An 11,111-nucleotide genomic window follows, 5' to 3' on the forward strand; every position below is an offset into this window, starting at 1 on the left:
TGGAATATAGCTGGCTTTCATAATTTTAGATTTGCAGAAACCATTTGAGTAAAAAAATGTGTTGTGGCTGCAATTTTTAATTTCAGTATGAAGATAATTTTCCTGGTCTGAGTGGTTACAGGTAATAGCATGCTTAATTTTGAGCCTTTTTACATAGTTTTCTCATATAGAAATATATTGCAAATTAGTCGGGAGTGCTGACAGAGCACTTTGTTAAATTTATTAAGTAATTTAATATAATATAATGTAATTCCTAAAAGGCCGTTTCTTAGTTGCGGCATTAGTACATTACTAATGCTACTTTGCTATTATTGGTTCTTTACTATTTTAGAAATGCTAGTAAGAAAACAAAATAATTTTTGCTTCTCTCTTTTTTTCTTTTATACAAGCTTGCACTTGCAATTTTAATGAATCTTAAAAGCGGGTAAAATAGCCAAACTTCCTGATGCTTTTGGGGAGTACCTCAAGAGAGACACTATGGCAGTGTTGGAGAGGATTCGGTACAGCTGTCAAAATTTATACGTTCAGAGAACACAGCTGTTGTGAAACCTCTTTTAGAACATTCTCTGACTGGTAACATGAGGCATTTTTGCCCTTACACTCCTACCAAGGTCTATTGACAGTAATTGTTGCTCTTCCCAGTGTGATACACGATACAGATGGACAGAAATGGCTTGGATCCAAGGGAAGCTCCGAAATCTCAACCATAACATCCCCTTAGGAAAATACGCTTAAATAGGTCTTTTTACAACAGGCCAGCTTTGTGATTTTTTTTTTTTATCCTGTGTTTGTAATAAGGCTTCTGCAAAGAATTCTGTTGGTAGCATTGGTAGCATAACACCTTTCTAAACATGCAAATGTGTGTTAATAGACTAAAATTTTCCTAGAAAGGCTAAAGCTGCTAAATTATGCTTATAATACTAACACAGTGCGATGGTTCTTTTCATTCCCAAATGAGCTCTGTGTATTTTATGTTCCTTGCTTCTCTGCTTGGGTCCAGCAGAGTGGTGTGAGGAAAGAGCTCATTGGAGGCTCAGAAAACCTGCAGTACTTGGGAAGTTATGATGAAAAATAAGTATTTGACTATTTCTGACAAGGTAAACATGACGCATAAAGGACCTAGAGATTCATTGCTTTTTCTAAGATCATATGGTTTTGTTTTACAGATGACCTCATTATTGCATAGGTCATCTTAATTTCCAGATTTCACTGTCAACTGCCGAAAAACATTTGAATGAGGATATGTGATAAAATATCCTTGACTATACAGTTTGCAGAGCTGAAAGGGATGGGAGAAATATACTTGTTCAAAATCTTCAGTTATAAAAGCATATTCCCTAGAGTAAACACAAATTCTTTCAAACTGAGTTAGAAAGGTCCTTTGTCTGTGTTTGTTAACATTTTCCGCTAGGCTGAGCAGATAGGGAAGATGATTCTGCTCTAGAGTACAATTAAAAGCAATATGTCACACTAAAATAGAAATTAATGTAAGTGGGCTTGAGGGAAAGGGCAAGCTTGGGATTCCTTTTCTTTCTCCTTTACTATCAATTGTTTTCCTCAACTGCTGCCTAGGAGTGCCTATGTTGGATTCATCAGACAGCATTCTGGGTCAATCTTGTTTTTCCGTAACTGGTCTGCCAAATTTCCTTGCATAAATAACATGGAATAACATGGAAAGTGGAAGAATTTTCCAATTGTTCACTGATGTATAAAAATCTGACTCCAGTGCAGGGCTCTGTGGTACATAATTGTGCTAATTCTGGGCCTCTCAAGGCTAAAATCTGCAGTTCAGTGTTAATTTAGACACAAACCCTCTAAGGGCTAAGCTATACTAAAAGCAAGCAAAGGCCAACAAATTTTTTGCACTTTATTCCAGTGGAAACTATATAAGTAAACACTATTTACAGTGCAAGAACTTTCTGCTGTGATACTGCTGAATATGAAATTCAGTTAACTCGTTCATATAAACAAAAGTACATAGAGTCCATTTTCTTGGATTTGAGCTGACAAATGCAAAAAGCAACCAATATAGAATAATTGGGGAAAAGCACTATTCTGTAATAAGAGGGAAACCCTTTTGATCCTTGCTACTGGAAAGGATATTTATTTTGAACCAAACTTCAACTAGTTATGAGAACCCCCAAATCTCACTGTACTACCAGTTAAGCCTGGTTCTGATTTTAACCAAGTGCACAGTGATTCACTGTCTTCATTGATAACGTGCAAACACTTGGGCACAGACTTAGCAGAAGCTCCATACCACACTCACTGAGAGCAGAACATATGCAGCACTTAAATGTTCACATGAAAAGGAAATAATTTTATGTAATCTGCATAGGACAACTTAAGCCTTAACCATACTTGCATAGCAAAGAAGGTTTTTAGTGCTCTCTGCTCTCTATAGAAGAAGAGGAAATGTTTTTAATATTCAGGTACCTTGGAAAACAAGTAGCTGCAGTCTTGGTTGAATAAGTGGACTGTTAGCAGGCATAGACATAAACATAAAAATTACTCATTTATGAAATGGTCTCTTAACTCAGAATGGCATTCCACTAGTACAGAATTTGACAAACTGGTTAGGTACATTTCAGATAACACTAAAACATACAGCTGTGTCCTGGGTTCAGCAGTAGCAGTCATTTTTCTCCTTCTTAGTAGCTGGTGCAGTGCTGTGGTTTTGACTTTCAGCCTGGGAATAGCACTGATAACACCGATGTTTTTAGATGTTGCTCAGTCATGTTTAGTCCGACCAAGGACTTTCGGAGTCTCATGCTCTGCCAGGGAGGAGGGGAAACCGGGGAAGAGGCAGAGACAGGACCCCTGACCCAAACTAGCCGAAGAGGTATTCCATACCACAGCACGTCATGCCCACTATATAAACTGGGGGCAGTTACCTGGAAGGGCTAGATCACGGCTCAGTTGGGCTGGGTATCGGTCGGCGGGTGGTGAGAGCTTTTATTCTATTCCCTTGTTATTTCCCTTATCATTATTATTATTGGTGGTAGCAGTAGTGGTTTGTGTTATACCTTAGTTACTGGACTGTTCTTATCTCAACCCATGGGAGCTAGATTCTTTCTACTCTCCTCCCCATCCCTCTGGGAGGGGGAGAAGGAAGGGGTTGGGGGAGTGGGTGAGCAGCTGCATTGTGCTGAGTTACCGGCTGGGCTTAAACCACGACAAGATGTTTTATCAGCTCTTCAAACCTTTTTTCAGAATTTTAATATATTCTAATAGCTCCTTCTGGATTCCGTAGCCACTATTATTGTTGCAAGTTTTATTGTTCCCTTTGCCTCTGCCTGCTGTTTGCATTTACAAGCTACTTACAAGTGTCTTGGAAACAACTCCTTTCTCTAGAGTCTTACATTTGATACTGTGCATCTAAAAATGTAGGGAAAGCACATTGTTTCAAATGTGCGTTGCTTAATGTGATATGATGCAAATTAAAATAAAAGTTGCATCCCCTGCCTTCCACATGAAGTTCTGGTAATAACTTTCAGTGGACAGACAAGTGTTCTCTGATTTCTCCAATTATGTCACATACATGCTGGTTATTTATGCTGTGCTGTGGACTCCTAAAACCTTGATTTTGGCTTATAAGAGTAATAAAAAGTAATAGAGCTACTGCTTCTTCAGAGTCTTTTTTGGATATTCTTAAAAGAATATTGTCCATTGTGCAGAGCAAGTCTTACAGAATAGTTAGGTGTTGTTTATACTGTAAGAGAACTTCATAAATTAGAGGTCAGCACTCTATCCAGTGTCTGTGTTTTCTGAGGTAATTTACAGTAATGCCCTAACTTAGATAGTCACTGTGGTTTCCAATCCATTTTTGGTTCTGTTCTAACGTTTTTTTGTTTGAAGTCAAGTCTGGTGTTTACTAATTGAAAGAACCACTTTGCAAAATTAAGGTTGTAATACTGAGTTCACTGCAGTCAGCTTTCAAAATAAGGCTAACAGATGGTAAAGACATTTTGTGCACAGCATCCATTAAATTTAATTGGAAGTTGAAATCTGTGTTTACTTAGTATCTTTAAAAATCTCATACCTCCTTCTGCGTTAGACATTCAGTAATTGTCTAAGGTGTCTGGACCCCAATTCAGGCTTTTAAATATATTGTGGGACCCACTTGTTCCCAAGTCAGCCTATCGTTTCAAACTTCTATACCATTATTCTTAAAATATTCAATAAAACTATGTCACAGATGGTAGATCCTGTTAACATAAAACTGTTTCTTGTCTCAACATATCCTATTATGCCAGCAAAAAATAGTGATATGAGACAGTACTTTTTCAGTTCCTGAAGTTTCCCACCATGAAAGTGAGGGAACTCTTGACATCTTCCAGTTTTCAGTGATTTAATGGTGGTCTACATGCTGCACATTGAACGTTCAGTGCAATGCTCACACTATTCCAATTCATCAACACTGAACTCTCATGAGTTTTGAAATGTCGTACATCAAAATAAACTCCTCTCCAGTGCACTAGTAAGAAGTTTTTGTTTCTTTCTCACATGTGTTAATTGCAGCCAGCTGTTAAACGTCTAGTTTTAGCGGTATCTGTAGGACACTACTTATTTAAAATGAAAAAAAAAAGGTGGAAAAAAGAAGGAAAGAAATACACCCTTGCACTGCATTAATCACAGCCACTGCCTGAATATGGCATTCCCTCTATAGGAATGAGAAAGTAATGAATGAGAAAATATGAAAGATCGATTAGAGAAACATTTCATACTTTCAGTGAAAGTAGTGTTTGTGGATAAGTACTCTGCAAAGAGAAAATCTAATGAGCAACCTCTAAGGATTAACTCCCTGAATCTGTATTTCTTTCTTCACCTCAGCTAACCATTACTTTTGTACACCATTAACATTATATACGTATTATGCTATTCAGAAACTGTCATCAAGACTCATATCCCATTTTGACAAATACAATGCAAAAATCAGGATTTACAAATTGTCTGAAAAATGTGTAACTATTAATTTTGTTTCAAGCAGCTGTTGGGATGACCTTGCACATAACATGCCTTAAATATTGCTGTTTTTTGAAGGAAGGAGTTCAGGATTCTCTTAGTCTGTGCCTGAAAATTATCAATAACTTATCTGTCTTTCAGGTGAAGGAAGCCATGCAGAGAATCCATGACCGAGGAAACATAGGGAAACTAATTCTGGATGTGGAGAAAACACCCACTCCTCTGGTGAGTGCAAAGCACTATGTACATGGTGTACAGTCACAGAGGTTAAAACATGGTAGGGATGTTTGGAGACATGTCTTATATGATTTTGGTTGTATACTGTTTTCTTCTAAATCCACAGCACCTAAATATAACCAATAATAATAATTCATGTACTTAACACAAAGTGAAATACAACTGTAATTCCTAGAGTCTCAGAAGTCAATTTTCTATACTGAATGGTTATCTGCCTCTGTGAAACATGTCAACAAGTGTTAGATCAGGATAAAACTGCTACATCTATTTCTGTCCCTTGATGGGAAACACATAGACATTTCACATAATGCAAAATTCCTGTATTAATAAGTGAATTGAACAGAAAAGGACACAGTCAATATTACTGCAGTGTACAAATGCAGAAGTGCTTTCTGATTCCCTTACATAAGTCAGAGTTTAGCTTTGGTAGGAATGTCTTGTAATTTTTTATAATATATGAAGAAGGACAATATCTAAATACTCCCTTGTAGAAATGTTCTGAAGGAAGATAGTTGTGATGGATCTCTGATCCACTGCATTTGGAGCACTTGGCATGGCACTGAATCATTGGAGAGCAGTAGTAAAAGGAAGTCACACTCATGCCTACATGTTCACTGATGATGTAGGGAAGAACAGTAAAGAAGATAATGAAAATCTGACTTCAGATCAATACTGATGTCTGAAGTTTGCTTTCAGACTTCAGATAGCTTCTGTTTCAAAAGAACAGAAAAGAGCCTGGAATTGCAGTTAAGCTCTCAGTTGTGCTTGCTTTGAAACTCACCCCAGAAATCATACAAAGTCATTGCAAGGAAAAAGAAAGTTTCTGGGACCTCACATGCGGAAACTGGGCATTATTTTGCAGCTGAATTGTATCCGGAAACTGTAAACAAGAATCCATAACACAACATTAACACATGTGTTCCACCTGTTTTCTTGATACTGTATATTCGCGATAGCCATTGGTTAAAAGATGAGGACAAATTTGATGCACTTTCATGAAAGTGTGTTGATTCAAAAATGTGAGTAACTTCAGACCATTGCTTTTCTCCATTAAAATCAGGTTGTGTTTATTGCCATCAGGGCCTAGTAAGCAAACAGGAAACATACAATGTCACTGCATTTCTCTTTAAAACGTAAATGGGCCATTTGCTTAGTTGGTTTTGAAACTGTTATAAGCTAATACAGGAATCTTCTTGTGTCCTAAAAGAGGTAATGTTGGTGTATAAGAGAATTCGGTCATACTAATTAATCTATGCTGTTAAACATTACCAACTGTCCAGCTTACACTCTGGTTGTGCCTCCAGAGAGAGCATGAAGTTACAGGAGAATCTTGCACCTTTACACAGCTTATAATAAATATTCACATGTGAAAAAACGCAACGTTCTCCTTAAATACTGTCAGGAACTAGGAATTTCTGCAACTGCCTAGTACCTCTACAGGCATCTTCAATAAAACCACAGACATGCAGTTTCTCCCCACTCCCATACAATCCAAAATTTACACTGCCATGGGTATATTGTGCCAGCATCTACAGATCCACTGCTCTGAGTTTTCATGACACTGCACCTTCATGTGGGGCTAGATCCCATCCATTGGCTGGCATTAAAGAACATTGTTATTGGAAGAGCAGATACAGGCATTGAAACCAGAAGTCTGACACATGCTGTGAAATTCCTACACAGTCGTATTTTCTATGCCAGAGCCTCAATATCAGTACAAGTGCACAGATCTACTTGTGCAATTGTCCTTCAGAGCACCTTTCTGTTACGTAAATTCAGCTGTGAGCAGTGAGGGAATAGCTTACAATTTTAGCTGGAAGTGGTGTAGTGGCAAACAGAAGTTTTACACAGACAGAATGTTTATTTTCGTGTTGCAGCCATATCTTCTTTCATTTTTAAAGTCAGTCTTTCAAATTAATCCAACTGAAATAAGAGTGTGAAAAGTGCTCAGATGTCCTTCATCTTTCATCCTACAGATGGCCAATGACAGCACAGAGACAAGCGAGGCTGGAGAAGAAGAAGAAGACCATGAAGGGGATAATGAGAACAAAGAGCGCATGCCATTCATCCAGTAACAGCCAGAGATGGTGGAAGCAGACAGATTGGGGAAGTAGAAGGGAACAAGTCTGGGAAATTATTCTGTGCATCAGTGAACAAATGCTGTAGTACAGTGTGTGTTGTATTTGTCTGCAGTCAGCTGAGCTATGAGCTGTTGATCATTGTTGTTTTGAACTCAAGTGCCATTCTCATCCAGTGCAGTATTATGACATTCCTGTGTAATACCAATTTCCCTGTAGGAGTCCCATGGATTTTTCTGTTCTGGTTTAAAAGTCTTATTAACTTAATGTGTAATTTTAGATGGGCATCCTTCTCATGCAAATTCCAATGTTTTGCTTAAGGTTATTTGGGAAGTTTGGGCTTTTTTTTCCGCAAGTTGGAAAAAGTAACAAAAAGAAATTACCCACTTGCTGTCTGGAAGATTATAGTGACTGAAGAGAGGATTTTATGTTTGAGGATTTTCAGTGTTAAAATAGTTTTCCTTTTATGAGCCACAGATGAAAGTTGCGAAAAAGAGGTTTCATTTTCCTCAGCTGTGCTTTATCATTTCTTAAGCAATCCTATCTTCATTTTCAGAAATATCTCATTTAGAATTGTGGAATCTGAAATTGAGCAAGAAACCATTAATTGGGAGACTTTAATTTGTATTGTATAATCACGTTAGTCATCAGCACTAGTAATTAAATACTTCATTCTGAGTGCCAACTTGTCATGCTTTCCTGTTGATCTGAGCTATCACCCCATACGTTACAGGCAAAGAAAAAGGACAGTGAGGCACTATCTTTAGACCCAGAACTTAATTGCTTGTAGCAGTTGGTATTGTTATTGACAGATCAACATCTTCTGCCAAGGGCACGCTGACTCTTCTGTGTCCAAAATATAAATCAATTTTAAATCTCATTTTTAAATCATATTGGTAAGGATTACTCATCAGTATGGGGAAAGAACTGCTCTGAAATTGCTAATGTGTTGATTAACTATCAAGCTGGAGCTGAGCTCCTACAGAATTAGGAGCTGTTAAAAATGAGTTTTAGGCCTTAATCCCATCAGAAATTATGCACGGGGATAATCTTGTCTATATAAGTAGTTCTATCAAAAGCTCTGCTCCATATGTAAGTTATGTTTGTAATTATTTGCAGGATCAAGTATTCAAAGACCAGCTAGTCTTATCTACCTCCCACTAGTGGAAACTATATCTAATAATGATAAAAGTAAATCTTTTTTCCATGTCTTTCACCTATCAAAGCAGCAGATCCTCAATTAGGTCCTCAATTGTTTTGTTAAAACAATTATTCTGAAATTACTGTAGTCACCTACAGTAGAAACAGGAATGTAAGAGATCTTATTTAATGCCATGTATCTTTCTTTGAATTGTTTGTTTTCTTCTTCTTTTTTCAAAAGAAAGTATTTTCCCTGGCACAGTTAGTTGTTCACCTAAATCTACAAGTGTCCTGCAGTGATAGAAGCTAAAAACTAATAGAGAAACGTGGAGCAGGGTGGATACCTGAGGCTTTTCTTAAAGTGAAAAGACTTGTGGGTCTGGATGACTTTTATGTGTGGTTTAAGAAGGCTCTTGATTTTTCTGTTTGTTTCATCTTCCTGAGTATTAATGTCCACCTCCTTACACTGTACTCATGAAGTTGCTGTTCTAATACCAGGTAATTGTGCAGAATGTTCATCCAGAAGGATTTTCCCTTGGGTTAAACTCAGAAATATTGAGAAGAAATAACTGTGGAGAAAAATGCCAAAAGAGCTTTTGAAATATTAACTGAACCAGAACTTTAGTTTTCTCTACATGTTGATACAGAACTTCAGTATAATTAATTTCTTTTCAACTTGAATTTGCTTGCACTTCCAGTGCCACATGAGGCCCAAACAGGACTTTATTCACAGAAAAAAAATGTATATTCAGTGAGAGTTTCCATGTATTGGGCTTGACAATTGGGCTTTTAAGAAAGACCATTAAGTTTTCACGACTCATAAGCTAACAACAGTAGGAAACATGGCCAATTTTGTTTTGCAGCTAGTGTAATGATGTCCTGCAACAAACCTTAACATAACTAGAAATTTTGATTTGATGTCAAAGTGAACAATATTGCTGGTGACCTTAGAGCTGGCAGTAAAGTGGCATTCTCAAGGCCTTAAATTAGTAGGGCAAGCAGAATAGCAAATCCATTCTTCTGTTGTAAACTGTGTTATAGTTGGCTCTACACTTAAATTACCCTTTGAGAGAAATAAAGATGGGTGATCTTGGACATGGCCACAGACACCATAGAGACAACAATCAAGTGAAATCATTTTTGCTAGTTCTTTCTGGTTTTGTTAGCAAGGCAAGAATACTCTTCATGCTGTTCCAGACCAATGTTAGGGCCATTTTCTGATCAGTAGAATGTCAGGTAATTGCAGTGAGTACAAAGGAACACTTCTGGATCTACCCAAGTGCAACACAGATAAGCACTACCACCATCAACCTAAACTCTATTCTGTCTTTTACTGGTATAAACATGGCATATGTGGAGGTTACTACTGAAATGAATGGAAATTTTCCAGGTATCTGTTCTGGAAGCAGGATTTGTGCTAGCAGAATTTGGCCCACAAGTCCTAAGTACATTTTAGAATACCATAAACAGTAGTATCGCATCTGAAGTGATAGAGGGCACACTATCCAAAATGACAATGCTGAGACTTGTTACTGAGAGCAAATGAAGGTTTGTGCTTACTACTGACAATGGTTTTCAACAACTCTTAAGACAATTGGATCGTTTCTTCAAGTGAAACAAATTATTTCTCAATTTGCCTTAAAGGAACTGTGAAAGCTTTTCTTTAACTTAAGCCTGATTGAAGTGAACTGAAACACTGTTTAATTGTATTTGTTGCTTTAGAGCTTCTGTTATATTGTGCCTACAAAGCAAATTATGTTTACATAAAAATATAAAATAAAATATGGAGCATAGGATTACCCTTGTCTTATATGTTTTATTCTAATATTATGGTCACATTAGGGAACTGACTTGGAATTCATTGAGAGGAAAATTTGAGGTCTTATTTCCCATTTTTGTCATTGAGGAATATACACATTTTTAGTTGTTTTTGTTGCAGAGTACATCAAGGTTAATAAAATGGCTGAGTGTGCTACTTTACAGAACATTATCGATCTAAAATGATATAAAATGTTGGATGTTACAGTCTAAGAAATTGAAAACATTATATAAGCACCACTCATGAAGTGTTCAGGGAGATGCATTTTTTTAGATAGAAATGGTTTTCCAGAATCCAAGCACTCAGATTGTGCTGGGAGATGAGTTGACTCATAAGTTACCCTCTGAGAGGCAGTTCCTTGCAGAAATGAAGATACTTTAAGGGAATAATCTTAAAATAGGATTCAAAACAGCCACCATCAAATTAGGTAATAATGGAAAGCAGGAGGACATGACTGAATAAAATCCCACTTTCCCTTGCCCTTGATCTTAACTCAAGGATGCAAGGAGGCTTACACCTTTTCTGTCAAACAACTGCTTACAGCTACCGAACCTTACAGTTCATCTCAAGCCTGTATTTGAGTACATGGCTTTAGTGGTCTCCCTGCATGAAGGAAGAAGTGATTCAAGGCACTTCAGTTTAATATCTAAACAAAGAGGAAATGTTTGTTTTGGTTCATTCCAGTTAAGCGGGACTTCTGCTAAAGCCTGTAATGTCCCTGGAAAATGTCACTTCAGTAGTCAGAGCATCTGCTCTGTAATCTAAAAGCTCATATGAACACTTGGCTGATTGTGAAGAGGAGAAGAGTAAATTTCTGCCCTCTGTTTTCAAGTCTTAATAAGCAAATAACGATCAATGCATTGCTAATCACA

General features: G+C 37.2%; 1 protein-coding gene across 1 annotated transcript in view; it reads left to right on the forward strand.

The window, feature by feature from the left end:
• VAT1L (vesicle amine transport 1 like) overlaps nucleotides 1-10,216 on the forward strand; it is a 57,565-nt gene extending 47,349 nt beyond the window's left edge. The window contains exons 8-9 of the mRNA XM_005152161.3: nucleotides 5,107-5,190; nucleotides 7,179-10,216. Of these exons, the coding sequence (XP_005152218.1) occupies nucleotides 5,107-5,190; nucleotides 7,179-7,277 (183 nt within the window). The 3' untranslated portion in view covers nucleotides 7,278-10,216. The remainder of the gene's footprint in view (nucleotides 1-5,106; nucleotides 5,191-7,178) is intronic.
• The last annotated feature ends 895 nt before the right edge of the window (nucleotides 10,217-11,111 follow it).

This window comes from Melopsittacus undulatus, chromosome Z (assembly GCF_012275295.1).
Source record: "Melopsittacus undulatus isolate bMelUnd1 chromosome Z, bMelUnd1.mat.Z, whole genome shotgun sequence".
NCBI lineage: Eukaryota > Metazoa > Chordata > Aves > Psittaciformes > Psittaculidae > Melopsittacus > Melopsittacus undulatus.